Source organism: Borostomias antarcticus, assembly GCF_949987555.1.
Source record: "Borostomias antarcticus genome assembly, chromosome: 1".
Taxonomy (NCBI): domain Eukaryota; kingdom Metazoa; phylum Chordata; class Actinopteri; order Stomiiformes; family Stomiidae; genus Borostomias; species Borostomias antarcticus.
This window is the reverse complement of record NC_140234.1, coordinates 5790966-5806761: the sequence shown is the minus strand read 5'-3', so window position 1 is coordinate 5806761 and position 15796 is coordinate 5790966. Positions and strand designations below refer to the sequence as shown.

The 15796-nt window shown below is 42.0% G+C and overlaps 1 protein-coding gene across 1 annotated transcript in view; it reads left to right on the top strand.

The window, feature by feature from the left end:
• Positions 1 to 15583, top strand: part of LOC311316218 (histone-lysine N-methyltransferase PRDM9-like) — a gene marked incomplete at its 5' end in the record, with an annotated part of 40833 nt that extends 25250 nt beyond the window's left edge. Inside the window, 2 exons of the mRNA XM_084447032.1 lie at positions 13385 to 13572; positions 15272 to 15583. Coding sequence (XP_084303158.1) covers positions 13385 to 13572; positions 15272 to 15543 — 460 coding nt within the window. The 3' untranslated portion in view covers positions 15544 to 15583. The remainder of the gene's footprint in view (positions 1 to 13384; positions 13573 to 15271) is intronic.
• Between the last annotated feature and the right edge of the window lie 213 nt (positions 15584 to 15796).

Below are 15796 nucleotides of genomic sequence, written 5' to 3'. Positions count from 1 at the left end.
CTTCTTCTAACTGCTCAACACACCATCTATAGCCTACCCACAGACCTCTATCACTGCTCAACACACCATCTATACCCACAGACCTCCTCTATCACTGCTCAACACACCATCTATACCCACAGACCTCCTCTATAACTGCTCAACACACCATCTATACCCACAGACCTCCTCTATCACTACTGAATAGTGGTGCAACGGATCATCGTTGATCCGTGATTGTAAGGAAAGCAGAAGCACTTTAAATTAAGGGGAGACACGGTAGGTGAAAACATCGTTTTTCAACGCCCTGGTCAAATTTGAGATTTTGTGCTAGTTTGCTTCCATAACATGTCTTCTTTCATACTAGTGGAAATAAAACATCAAAAATACGCATTTAGATGTTTATTTTACTTCATTTAGTCTGTGTGCGTCTGTAGATTCTTCCTAAAATCACGAAAAGTTAGCATTTTTTCGCAACGAACCAGAGCGCGGCCGTCTTTTGGATCCGCGAATGTTATATATCGATAGAGAGATCTCTCTCTCGAGCATGATGTTATCGCAACCAAACCTGATAGTTTCATTCGTATCAGCAACCAATCGTGGAAATACAAAGGCGGGTTTGATGCTAATCGTGAAATCTCATTGGCTGTTGATGATTTCTGAGAACGTGATTGGTTCAGCGCGTCATGTGACACGTTTCCACTTCCTTATATCTAATCCAAACAATGCCGTCTGTAAAGCGTTCTAAACGTAATAAGCAACAATGACAACAGTGTTTGCCCGCAAGGTTGAACAGAAAACATGAGAAACTAAATGGAAATGTTTACATTTATGAGATATAAAGTGCCTATTCGCGCAAGTTGTCATTAGCCGGTGCTAGCATGTCCAGTGAGCAGCAGGGAGATGAGGCTAGTGTTAGCATGTCCAGTGAGCAGCAGAGAGATGCGGCGCGTTTGAATGAGCTGATAACTGGGTTGATTTGTCCTAATTGTGCAGGGACTGGTATTAAAATTAACATAGATCCTCAGAATAGTGGGTTCTGTAGTACTTTGCTCTTAGAGTGCAGTCTTTGTGAGAAATGGCTATCTCAAAAGTGTCTACACATCGACTCGGCTTCATGATACAACTAGGAATGATGTTGCATTTGATGTCAATGTGAGGATGGTCCTCTTAGCGCACGAGTTAGGGTTGGGGTATGCAGCTCTCCAAAAGATTAGTAAAGTGTTGGATCCCAGGGCTTCATCTGAAAACGTATCAGAAACATGACAGAGAGGGTGACAGGTAGGCTATTGAAACGTGTTCCCTCTCTCTCTCTCTCTCTCTCTCTCTCTCTCTCTCTCTCTCTAGCCAATATCAGAAGCCTATACATATGCACAGTAGTCTCTCTGCCTGTGGCATATCTACATGCATCCATAAACTGACCAAATAAACTGTTTTAATTTCAGTTGCTGAAATAGAGAGAGGTCTGGAGTCCTTTCACAGAAGCAGAGAGCAGATTAGGCAGGCATATGCAGATGTGGAGCCAGAGGTAGGTAAGCTGACTGCCAATAAATGCAAAATGTTACAAAATTATTACAGTTATTGAGAATTATTACAATAATTCTCAATAACCAGCGTTCAGTGGACAACATGAAGGCGGCAATATGGGGTAGTCCGCTTCACTGATGACAACCCCATGCGCACCAGGAACATATTGTGGTTTTAGAACAGTTTTGGGGACTGCAGCTGAGTGGGTTCTACAGACCAGCTGCTTAGAACAGTTTTGTGAACTGCAGCTGAGTGGGTTCTACAAACCAGCTGCCTAGAACAGTTTTGTTGATAGCTAGTGTGGTGCCATCTGAGGAGTGACTCTGTAGACCTATGACGGCGTAGCTTGATGTCTCCTATGGTGTTGCTTTTGACGATGGTTATATCACTTGTTTGTTTGGCAATCTATATTTAGCTTCTATTGGTGTTTACCCTGCATTGTTTACCACATCTTGTCCTGTGTATTTATGAATCAGCTTACTCTTCATGTTCATTCATTCATTCATTCATGTTTTCTCCATGTAAAACGCTTAAAAAACACAAAAAGCTAGATAATCTGTTTTCTCATGCATGTCCTCGTCAAATGTGTCTATCTTTGTCCATGATCTGTTTAACAAAATAATACAAGCTTTCTAAAAGGGAATGTTCTCTTCCCTACTAACATTGTCTCGTCTCTAGTCTCGTCTTACTAACATCCCACTCGTGGGCTGAACCTTGACGTGGTGAGTGGGCTTCCAACTAAACAGGTCTTACTTCTCTATACAAAATGTCTACTCCTGGACTATTTTGAATCCACAACATGCTGTGTTATTCAGTTTTCAGTTTCTATGTGTTTTCAGATGTTGTGTAATGTTGTTACTAATGATGTGATTGGATATTGTGTTTGTAAATATTGGTTTACAATGCAAATGTATGGTTTTTTACAATACAAATTTTCAAAGCCCGTTTTCTCAAAATGAGTTATTTATCATCTTAGGGACATCAAAACCACCACTTGAGTAGCACCTACATACACCTAACTTTCCAGTTTTGTTCCAATCCATATTCTGAGAGTTTGTCCAAGGGGGATTTTTTAAATTTCATTCATAGCCTGATTTATATAACAGTTTATCCCTAAAACATGGCGAAAATTGGTCTTTTTATGACTGTTGACAGTATTTTCTGATTTCTGAAGTGAAGAAAAGAGATATCAAAAATCCCCCTTGGACAAAGTTTGAATAGGGATATGTGAACAAAATGAAACAAGAATTTTGAATCTGGCTTGAACCAGTTAAAAAAATTGATTTCCCAAAATTATGCAAATTGGCGCATATTTAGCGCATATAATGCCTAATTTGCATATTTATCCATAAGATTTCAGAAAACTTGTAATACAAAAAAGATGCTCCTTAATGTACCTAACAAACTGGGGGAGTTTGATGGTGATACCTATTAAGGCTTTTTTTTTTCCTATTCACCTGGGGTGTCTCCCCTTAAAAGAAATAAACTGTACACATCAGAAATGTGTTTAATAAATGCTATGGTGTTTTTTCCAAAGTACAAATCTTCTTCCTATTTAAATTTTGTGTTTAAACCGTTTAATACCATGATATACCGTCCCATGGACCTTGATACTGTGATATTACCGTACCGTGAGTTTTTGATACCGTTACATGCTTACATTCAAGTGATTCATCATGTTTTTTAGACTACAAGGAAGTAGTACAGTAGGACCCCACTTATCCGAACCCAACGGGACCGAAGGTCGTTCGTATCTCTGAAATGTCCGGATGACAAACGTATGTTAAAATGCACCAAATTCAATAAGTGGTATACTTGTTTCAAATAGACTCATAATACACCGAAAAATACCCTTAATTACTTGTGAAAATGCGTCAAAAATGCAATCAAATAGCCAACTAAACTCATATAGCCTAGCCTATAATAAAATAAACGAATTTCCACTTGAGTGCGTGCTTTGATCAAATACAGTACTTCGTACGACTCGTTTGCATTTTGTGCTCGATATTTTCCCGCTTTAGAGTAACAAAGAAATGAAACGTGACAATAGGCTACAGCCTACAGGCAACATGTAGGTCTACATACAGTTCAGTTTTTATTCACAGTAGGATACAGTACATGTTTACTATGACATATTTAAGTACAGTACTGTAATGGAAATCCCACCAGTAACCAGATAGCAGGCAAAAAAAAAAAAAAAAGTTTTTTAAGCCTGTCCGGTAGACCGGGAGGTTGGGATCTCTGAAGTTGGGATAAGTGGGGTCCTACTGTAGTTAAGCATGAAGCCCAAGAAGTACTTCAACTGTGTCTGGTCAGTTGGCTGTGGAGCGCTTGCAATGGCCTGTACTTTGTGTTGACTTTCGTTGTCTTTTATCATTGTCCTTATTAAGCTCTGCGTTGTGTTTTGATTACAATAAAAGAGGCCCCCAATCTCACACAATACCACACAGTCCAGTGTCTCTTTGTTCTGATGTATTCCAAATTAATCTCTCCAACACAGGATTTGAGCGACATCAAAAGCTGTTTATTCCAGAAGGGTTAACATACAAAAGACGATGGCATAAAGTCTAATGTACACTTGACCTCTCTGTATGCTGTCTAATCTCAAATTAAAGCATTGGTCTCGTTGCAACGTTCTTATGGTTCGGGTGACCCCCCCCCCCTCGTCTCTTCTCCGATAAGACTGTCTTTCTCGTCTCTTCTGTGGCCTTGTTTGGTCAAGATAAGCTACGCCGCCTCGGCGCTAACCACAACAATTGCTGTTTAGCACAGAATGTACCAGCCCTAAGAATGTCATCTTTATCTCATAAGTCTATGGAAGAGGGACACCATTTTCTTACAGAACACACCAGCTACAGCCATACTCAGAGGTCGATCATAATAATTTAGAAATAGCTAACAGGATCAGATTAAATCAATATTTCTTTGAAAATCAGCCAGATTCAACACTTATCTGCTACAGAATGAATTCCTTTTTCATTGATCCTGTATCCCAGGTACACCACCTCTGGTGCCATGAAGACACATTTCTCTCTCCTATGCCTGGGGCTGATGACACCCCATAGGGTAGCCTGGTGTACTGGTATAAACCGCGGTGGGTGTTAATTGTTGTGAACTTCTGTGATTCTTCATCCTGTGGGAGTTTCTGGTATGCCTGAGACATGTCTAGTTTGGTGAATTTCTGTCCTCCCCCAGTACTGCCAACAAGTCCTCAGTTTTTGGAATTGGGTAGTTATCTATCTTAGACACTGGATTCACTGTAACTTTATAGTCCCCACATATTCTAGTTGTTTTGTCTGGTTTAAGTATAGGAACTATGGGAGCGGCCCACTCGGAAACTCACAGGCTCTATGATGCCATAGTTATTTTAGACTTGTCTTGTCCAAAGATTTACCAAGATACGTTCAAAAGGTTGAGTCTGGTTTATTGAATGAAATCAAATACTTGCACAAGGACTTCCTGAACAACGCAAACAAAGGTGGTTTGTCAGAGAAGTGAGGTCAGTCACTTCTGGCTGTGGCTTATGTACAGTCCAAAACAAAGGTACAGTGTTTCCAGGATGTGATTGGCTACTGCATTGTACATGAATGGCAGGCGTGGCCAAGAGTAAAGACATGTGACATGAGAAAACAAAGAAAAACAAAAGGTCTGAATCAGGGCAGGAAGGACAAGGTGTGGCCTTTCTGACTTGGACAAAAGAGCGAGGCAGAGCTATGCAGAGTGTGTTTACAATTACAAAAAGGGGGGAGAGTTGGTGTTTTACATTAGACTGAAACTGGGGTTTTGCAGGGGACTTGGGGGGAGGTGATAAATTACAAAGACAAAGGCTTAAGGTGTTTGGATGTAAAGAAATTACAAAGACAAAAGCTTAAGGTGTTTGGATGTAAATTCCTGGACAATCCCTCATTTGTGCCTGAACAGGCACACAAAAATAAAATCCAAACACAGTGTAAACAGTCAGCTATGCTATACATGTGGAAAGGAAATAATCTCTCCTCTAGTGCAAAATCACACACCAAAACCCCTTGCTTCAGAAATTTGACAGGAAACAAGATAAAAAAAATGACATGATTATATACTATTTATAGTCTAAGAGTGGACAACCATTCACCAAAAAACAAACTTGATTTAACAAGGCAAAAAAAAGATAAAATGGTTACCAGTGTAAGAGGGGCAAAAAACCTCTTGGTCAATTTAGAGGAAAAACCCAAACTTATTTATCAACTCATGTTTCAATCATTGCAACTCTTGTAAACAAATATGATATTTTTCAGATTATTTCAAAGTTCATTCACTCTTGTGAGGAGGTGACCGGCAAGGTCAGTCTCCGATTGCTCATCAGAGGAGGGGAGAGTGTGGCGGTGACTGTCAAGGTCACTCTTGGTCACAGTGTATTCCAACAGTCATTTAGGTGGCACTTCTCTTTTGGGCAATAGAATGTCATTGGGGAATGCAAGGCGTCTTCTCTTCTAGATCGCAACTTCAATGTCGCGTTGTTTGATATCAGTTATGTTCAATGTTAGTGTGTGCAGGTGTGTGTGCGTGTGTGGTGCATCTTGTGAGGAGGTGACCAGCAAGGTCATTTTTCCTCCGATTCCTCGTCAGAGGAGAGGACAGTGTGATGGCCCATGGTTTTGGCCTCTGAGCCCTCTGGTTCAGCTGCATTCTGATCTCCTGGTGTTTGCGATCCCTTGGTGGACCGTCCTCTGCTGCTTGGACCCGTCGGCAATGCTTGCATGGATCCAACGAAGTCCTCTCAGATCGCTGTCTGCGTGATGAGTAGAAACTGGTACGGCCCGAGCCACCTCGGCGAGTTCCAGCTCCTTCGTCTGTGGTCGTGGACCAGGACCCAATCCCCAGGAGAGATGTGATGCAGGAACCCCTCCTTAGCCTCAGGAAATGGCGGTCCTCACTCTGTTGGAGACATCTGTTAACATCTTCCGCCACCCCTGTTTTTGAAACATGATCTGGCCCGTGGGCTAGTTTGAAAGCATAATGAAAACATGAACGAGGTAGTACAGGTTTGTCATTAGGCCCTAGATACAGGTTAGTTTGGTGGTGGAAATGTGCACTTAGTCCTTCATTTCTTTTTCTCCGCAGGTGGAGCAGATGCTTGTAGGTCAGAAATGTAGGCTCTTGAACTGAACCCGGTCCATCCCTGTACTGCTCCACGTAGGGTCGGCCCGGGTCGTGCTGCTGGAGGGCTCACCTCGGCGCTCCCCCAGTACAGGCTGATGAAGTGCTCCATCTGTGGATTCACAGATGAGAGAGACAAAACAGAGACAAAACAGAAGAGCAAAAGGAGAGTCCTCTGGTCTGGTCTCCCTGTTTCCCTCTTTGATCAGGAACGGTTATTCAAAATCTGTTGGAGATTCTCAGAAATATGGTTAAGCGCAAGCTCCTGCTTTGGGGAAAAAATGTTGTTATTCTGTCAGGAAAACTTAAACAGGGTGACTGTTCAAGTGTCATTTAGAGCCAGTCTGTAGTAGCCTACAGTGACATCAGGGGCAGCGTTAGAATGACTTCAACACGCCCAGTCCCCAGTCATGATCAAGGCAATTGGATTTGGCTCTAGCAGTTCTCTTGCGATTTTATGAAAAGAAAATAACCATATTCTCGTCTCAACAAAACAACACCCCCTAAGGGTGAAAGCAAAAATTTCCTGAAGTCAGGATAAAAAATAGAGACGGGGCAAAGAAAATGACACTAAAATGAACTGGCTTCATTTACAATTAACTAATCAAAAAACTCCATCAAAGCTTCATTTGTAGAGCTACAAATATTTGTATATCTAAAACCTCCCTCTTCTGCATTTGAGGACAGAGTATTTGGGCACTGCTCCTGTTTCATACTTATCTGTCGCTCACAGCGAGTTGGTGACATGGCGTTGGTCTGCATCTCACGAACCCCAGATCGCCCATCTGTAGGGAAACAGGCCAGTAACCTCCGGTGTACGTGCCCGTCTCCTGGTTCGGCATTCACCCATCACTCCCGGAACGACAGTTGTCTGTAAAAAACCACTCAGAAAAAACACTCAGGCCCGATGAATGTGCCTCAAACTATAAACATGAGATATTTAACATACTCATTTAAAAAATATATAATTGGGTTATGAGATGGTGCATTCAGATTAAGATACTGGCAACCCTAGGAAGGCATGATCCAGGCTCCTCAAAGACCTGCCGCCCAGGGTCCATAGCACCTGAAAATTAAGACTCAAAACACAGACTGGGTTCAATAGCAGAGGAGAAGGCCTAGAGCCAACTCCTCAAAACACATTATCATTATATGAATGAAGATTCATACAGTAGAAATGCATAAAACGAACAGCTTATGGCCATTCATTGACTATTGAAACAAAACTCCTGAATCAAACACCTATTCAACCCTGTCAGACTTTTGAGTTCGCTCTACATCTATTTTATCCTGTTTATTTACCTTAAAAATTAAAACTCTCTATCTTGGCTAGTTTAAAATCACCCTTATGGGTTGTTCAAGGGAAGTCCAGCAGGTGGCGCTCGACTTCAAAATCGGAGGCTCTTCCTTCCGGACCTGTTCGGACAAATACCTCGTAGAAAGAAGGGGCGTGGCTAATGGCGCAACAAGTCGAGGGGGGGAATCTAATTTTAAATCAGAGTTATTCTGCTGGGGAAATGGTGGAGAGACTGTTTGCTGAATCTCCTTATCTTTCCTTCCTGACCTAAAAAAAACAAACTCTCTCGTTCTACTCTCCCAAATCTTAAAAACAGACCAGTCTAGAGAATTAACTCTACTTTTCCCTTAACCCTCTAGCTGAGCCCGAATCTTAGAATTTAACACTAAAATGTCAGATGTGGATGTAAGAAATCGAAAATGCTTTAGCACATAACGAAATTCTGCCAACAAACGCTCGCAGAGTAATGCTTCAGCGCAACAATCTCCTCAGGCTAGCAGTAGAATCCTGTGACCTCCTCTAGCCCTATGTTATTAGCCGGGGTTACATTGACACCTAGTGGTGATCCCAAAATGTTGCATGTATGACCCGGAAGTTGTCTTTGGCAGCGCGGGGAAATTTAAAGAAACAAATCCCAAATAATCACGACGCAGCCTAAAAAACCCCAAAACAGCAACGAAAGGAAACCTTATAGTTAACTCACGGCGGGAAAGAATACAATTTCGAAAGAAACACACATTAAGACATTAAATTCGCTTAGTACTCACTCAGTCAGGAATCTCTTTGTTCTCCCTCTGGCTCAAGGCGGATCACCGGGAGTTGTTTTCCGGCGTCTCCTAGGCAACCAGTTAGCTAGCCTACTGGGAATCTAGCAGAAATTTAACAGTCTAAAAAGGGTACAAAACAATACTTTACCTGGATCCATGGCGCGCATAACAAACAATAATCAAGAGCCGAGGCTCAAACAGTGAACACATAAGACGACCAACCCCCCGTGCACATGCAAGAGAGAACGTAGCAGACACACGGGAACGCAAACAAAGGACGACCAAAACCGACTAATATACGACTTAACACACAAACATGAAACAAAGGCCCACGTTTACAACAAAACATTCTCGGCTGCACTAGCAATTTGGTCCAGGCTAAACCTTCCGTTCAGATCCTACCAAATTGTACAGCCCCTCTGGTCAAAATCTCTACCAGAAACGCGGATTGCAAAACTCTCAATTCCGCCCTGTAGCTACATCTCCATTGAGCAAAAACTCTCTCAACGTGCTCTCGGTTAAAACTCTCCCGCGACTGGCCAAAAGGAAACCTGTTCTGTGCCAAACTCTCACTTGAACAGCTGATACCCTCGTAACGAAACAAGGACGAAGTCAAAAGACAATACGATATAAAATCTATTTCTGCTCACAACCTCCTTAGATAGTTACTTACTAAATACCCACGCTGGGGTTTTCCGTTTTCAAACAATCCAGACCAACAAGCTGAACCAAATCAAGGCAAATACAACTCAACCCATAAGAGGGTTCGTTTAAACGTACCTGTGCGCTTCAAGAATCCAGTGGAAGAATTGAGGAAATAATCTCGGCTGGCGCTCTAGCGCAAGAGAGAAAATTGATTTTCCAACGCCCACTATGGACCCGACACGTCTGCCGATCAGTCCTTTCCACTGGAATCCCGAAGTAAACGCAGGCAGTGTTCCCATTCCCGTTCGCCAAACTGTGATAGTTATTTTAGACTTGTCTTGTCCAAAGATTTACCAAGATACGTTCAAAAGGTTGAGTCTGGTTTATTGAATGAAATCAAATACTTGCACAAGGACTTCCTGAACAACGCAAACAAAGGTGGTTTGTCAGAGAAGTGAGGTCAGTCACTTCTGGCTGTGGCTTATGTACAGTCCAAAACAAAGGTACAGTGTTTCCAGGATGTGATTGGCTACTGCATTGTACATGAATGGCAGGCGTGGCCAAGAGTAAAGACATGTGACATGAGAAAACAAAGAAAAACAAAAGGTCTGAATCAGGGCAGGAAGGACAAGGTGTGGCCTTTCTGACTTGGACAAAAGAGCGAGGCAGAGCTATGCAGAGTGTGTTTACAATTACAAAAAGGGGGGAGAGTTGGTGTTTTACATTAGACTGAAACTGGGGTTTTGCAGGGGACTTGGGGGGAGGTGATAAATTACAAAGACAAAGGCTTAAGGTGTTTGGATGTAAAGAAATTACAAAGACAAAAGCTTAAGGTGTTTGGATGTAAATTCCTGGACACCTTCCTTCTCTAATCTAACCAACTCTGGCTCAACTTTGTCCTTGAGGGCATATGGCAGAGGCCTGGCTTTGAAATACCTTGGCTTGGCCTCGGGGTCAACAGAGATCTTTGCTGTAGCTCCCACTAAACTGCCCAGCTCACCTTAAACACCTCTCCGTGTTGTGAGAGTAGCTCACTCAACTCCTGCTGCTGACCTGTATGTAGTCTGAAAATGGCCCTCCAGTCTAGCCTAATGGCCTCTAGCCAATTTATCCCCAAGAGATTTGGCCCCTCCCCTCTTACCACTATCAATGGCAACTGTCTGGTCTGCCCCTTGTAACGGACTTGTGTGTACATCTTGCCTAGCACCCCTACACTATCTCTGGTGTACATATACAGCTTTGTTCTTGTATGGTGGAGTTTCCCCCCTCCCATCTTCCTGTATGTTTTCTCATTCACTATAGTCAGGCTTGCCCCAGTGTCTACTTCAAACTCAATGTTGCATCCATTCACTGCCATCTGCTCTCTGTATGGCTCTACTCTTTTTTCATCATCGATATTGTACATCATGTGGGCATACTCCTCTTCCTCTTCTTCCAGTCTGTGGCGCGCTATGGTTTCTACCATACGGACTTGTGGTCACGATTGATCAGATAGCTGGTTGGCTTGGTTCCACGATTGAAAATCTTCAATCAGTATCCCTGCACACCGCACTGATCACTATACATATACACACTGTACATACAAACTTTAAAGTTACCATTTAAATACATTTGTTAATATTACACTTACTTATTCATTCAATTCAACCATAACATTTCTGTGACCTTTTGGGATGTTTGCTTTGGCATTGTAAATGTATGTTTCCCATTCCAATAAAGCCCTTTGAATTGAAGTAAAATATAGAAGACATACAGATAGTTATCCATTCATACTTGGATGGATGGATGGATAGATGGACAGGGATTTGTTAGTTAAAATGTGCTTTACTGAGACGGGAAGCACAGGGTGTAATCTTAGCAGTCTCAATATGCTCTCCTGTGAAATGTATCGCAATCCCAATATTTGTACATGTTTGGCATGGCTTGGACTTGAGCATTCCCCTGGCACTTGTTTTCACTGCTCCCACAGAGGACTATGTGCAAGTCATGCCAGATGCCTACAAATAGATGGACTTTGCGCGTGTAAACTGTAGAATAATTAGGCATTACAATAAGGTGAAGAAATATGAACACATGCTCATTTCTCAGATTTCCAGAATCTATTTGGCTGCGCTCACGCTATATTGATAGAAGTAGGCCTAGGCTATATTGATAGAAGTAGGCCTAGGCTATATTGATAGAAGTAGGTCTAGGCTATATTGATAGAAGTAGGCCTTATCTATATTGTTAGAAGTAGGCCTAATCTATATTGTTAGAAGTAGGCCTAGGCTATATTGATAGAAGTAGGCCTAATCTATATTGTTAGAAGTAGGCCTAATCTATATTGATAGAAGTAGGCCTAGGCTATATTGATAGAAGTAGGCCTAGGCTATATTGATAGAAGTAGGCCTAATCTATATTGTTTGAATTAGGCCTAATCTATATTGTTAGAAGTAGGCCTAGGCTATATTGATAGAAGTAGGCCTAATCTATATTGTTAGAAGTAGGCCTAATCTATATTGATAGAAGTAGGCCTAATCTATATTGATAGAAGTAGGCCTAGGCTATATTGATAGAAGTAGGCCTAGGCTATATTGTTAGAAGTAGGCCTAGGCTATATTGATAGAAGTAGGCCTAATCTATATTGTTAGAAGTAGGCCTAGGCTATATTGATAGAAGTAGACCTAATCTATATTGTTAGAAGTAGGCCTAGGCTATATTGATAGAAGTAGGCCTAATCTATATTGTTAGAAGTAGGCCTAATCTATATTGTTAGAAGTAGGCCTAATCTATATTGTTAGAAGTAGGCCTAATCTACATTGTTAGAAGTAGGCCTAATCTATATTGTTAGAAGTAGGCCTAGGCTATATTGATACTAGGCCTAATCTATATTGTTAGAAGTAGGCTGGGACTGACTGCCCCCCTGATCAAAAAGTCAAACTGCGCATATGAACATCATGTCACTAGAGAGACAGAAACAGCAGGATCCAGAGATGGTAAGGGACTGTGGTAGAACTAACAGAAGGAAGTTCATAGAGAAGCAACTAGAAATGAATCCAGAGGCCTATAAACAATGAGATGCAAATAAAAAGGCTATGTTAAGGGAAAGACTTCATGAACAATTAAACAGGACAACAATAGGCAGGCTTTTTAGAGATCGTGTCATCTTTGATGATCTTTGCATGTGTAAACTGTAGAATAATTAGGCATTACAATCAGGTGAAGACTTGTGGTCACGATTGATCAGATAGCTGGTTGGCTTGGTTCCACGATTGAAAATCTTCAATCAGTATCCCTGCACACCGCACTGATCACTATACATATACACACTGTACATACAAACTTTAAAGTTACCATTTAAATACATTTGTTAATATAACACTTACTTATTCATTCAATTCAACCATAACATTTCTGTGACCTTTTGGGATGTTTGCTTTGGCATTGTAAATGTATGTTTCCCATTCCAATAAAGCCCTTTGAATTGAAGTAAAATATAGAAGACATACAGATAGTTATCCATTCATACTTGGATGGATGGATGGATAGATGGACAGGGATTTGTTAGTGAAAATGTGCTTTACTGAGACGGGAAGCACAGGGTGTAATCTTAGCAGTCTCAATATGCTCTCCTGTGAAATGTATCGCAATCCCAATATTTGTACATGTTTGGCATGGCTTGGACTTGAGCATTCCCCTGGCACTCGTTTTCACTGCTCCCACGGAGGACTATGTGCAAGTCATGCCAGATGCCTACAAATGGATGGACTTTGCGCGTGTAAACTGTAGAATAATTAGGCTTTACAATCAGGTGAAGAAATATGAACTAATGCTAATTTCTCATATTTCCAGAATCCATTCTGCTGCTCTCACTCAAAATAAACCATCTCTCCAGTCTTGAAAGTTTCCCTCCATCCCTTCCTCCCTCCATACAGTCAGTCCCTACATCTCACCCACTTTTTCTCCCTCCCTCTCTTCCTTCATCCTTCCTTCCTCCCGTCTCTCCCTCCCTCACCTGTTTGTTCTTATGAAACCACCCCCCACTCTCCCCCAGGTATGTGAACTGTGCCCGTACTGAGGAAGAGCAGAACCTGGTAGCGTTTCAGTACCGTGGAGGGATCCTGTTTCGCTGCTGTCGGCTGCTGGCTGTCGGGGAGGAGCTGCTGGTCTGGTACGGACAGGAGTACCGATACAATAGCATCTCCTTCAACTACGTCTGGGAAGAAAAGTGCACCGCTAGAGGTATCTGTCCTCAACTCTTCTTCCCTCTTGTCTTCTCCATCTCTCTCTCATCCACCTCTTTCCTTAAAGCTGAAAGAACAAGAGGTCTGCTGGTCATAATAATATGCCACGTTTTGGTGCTTGAAATCCGGCGATGCGTTCTAGTGTAATAGGCAGATCTGGAGGCCTTTGGAAAAAAACTATAGGAATAGGGCTACACTGTAACGCTGTATTCACTTCACCTTATAACAATCAGATTATTCATGAGTTTGAGCTACATAGTATCTTACTGTATACTATAGTTAATCAGACGAGCAGATAATATCGTAGGAGGAATTTCACTGTATTCCATGTTTGCAGGTTCCACCCAAAAAGAAGACATTTCAAATCATAACCTACACAAGAGTAGACACCTCAATTATCTTGTTAAAAGAAAAGTAACTGGCAAAAAGTTTTCTTGTTAATAGCCTTTGCGGTGCGGTTTAAAATAGCCTACTATTTTAAACCGCACCACAGATATGAGCAAACATGATTTAGGGTACCTATTAGGCCAGTAAAAGCAGATGTTTGCTCTTGCAAAAGAACCCTTCAAATATGTTGTACAGTTTAATCTGGAATAATATTCTGAAGTCAGATCTGTAATCATTCTACAAGCAATTGGTTTATTCGGGTGAACCAATGAGTGCGTTTACATGCACTCAATAAACCTTCTTTAAACGGAATATTGACAATGGCCATGTAAACATCAATAAACCGTTTGAATAAACGGAATATGGGCATATTCCGAATATAAAAAAACAGAATAAGTCCCCTAGTTTATTCCTTTTCCAAACCGAATATTGGGTCATGTATACGCTTATCGGTTTATTCCCACCAAAAGGAACATGAATTTGTGCTCTGCGCATGTTTTATTCGCAAGGAATCTAGATTGCTGAACTAACGTAAGCCATTATCAAAATGCAATACAACACAAATCTATAGTATATTTCATATGTAGGCCTACAGTTTATTTTATTCCGCTAGAGGTATCTGTCCTCAACTCTTCTTCCCTCTGTCTTCTCCATCTCTCTCTCATCCACCTCTTTCCTTAAAGCTGAAAGAACAAGAGGTCTGCTGGTCATAATAATAACCGCTGTCCAAGTAGCTCTCCTCTACCGTCCTTCCTCTCCTCTGTCTTTTTCCCATGGTGCCAGCCAGCAGGCAAGACATGGGCATACAGCGTGAAATTCAGGACATTCATGGATGCAAAGATACAGAGGGCACTATGTCATGAACTGCAATGGTGCCTGTGCAAATCGCTGTTGTGAGGAACGCAAATTGCCAATATTATGCAGGCACACTTGCTCAGAACAAAATGGAATGCTGTTAGTTGCCATGGAACATGGTAGCTTGACTTATCTTTAGGAGTGCTAGCTTACTCTAGCTATCTAAGGTAGCTATTGCCGTGGGCTTCAATGTATTCATGCTTGTTTTCTCTCCTTTCTCCTCTTTTCTTTTTCTCACTCCTCTCTCTCCTCTGTCGCTCTCCTTCACTCGAGCTCAGCCAGAGGAACCTCTTACATATCTTTCTCTCTCCTGTCCTCAATCTGAAGTTGTGGTGTCGTCGTGTTTCGCCCCCCACTAGTTACATACGTATAAACACTCTATACAGTATTTGCACTTTTAATACAGGTGTGAGAATCCTTTTTAATGTTTGTCTCTTTCTCTTTCACTCTCCCAGGAGTGATGTCAGACTTGTCCAAGACTCAGGTGTTCTCCTGCTATGTGTGCCCATTCACCTACACCTCCCAGATCTGCCTCAACAAGCACCTCAAGAGGAGCCATGACAACCTCTACGTCTCTCTCTTTCGTCTATCGAGCAGACAGATCCGACCAGAGATTCTCTCCTCCTCCTCCTCTCAATCACTCCCTATCACCACCTCCAACACCCCCCTCACCCCAGCTCCCGCCCAGAGACAGAGACACAGACAAGCCAAGACCGTACCACTGTGAACAGTGTGGAAAGAACTTCACTACGTTAGAACATTTTAAGAAACACCAGCTTGTTCATACAGGAGAGAAGCCATACCACTGTGACCAGTGTGGAAAGAACTTCACTAGGTCAGAACATTTAAAGACACACCAGCGTGTTCATACAGGAGAGAAGCCATACCACTGTGACCAGTGTAGAAAGAACTTCACTACGTCAGGAGAGTTAAAGACACACCAGCGTGTTCATACAGGAGAGAAGCCATACCACTGTGAC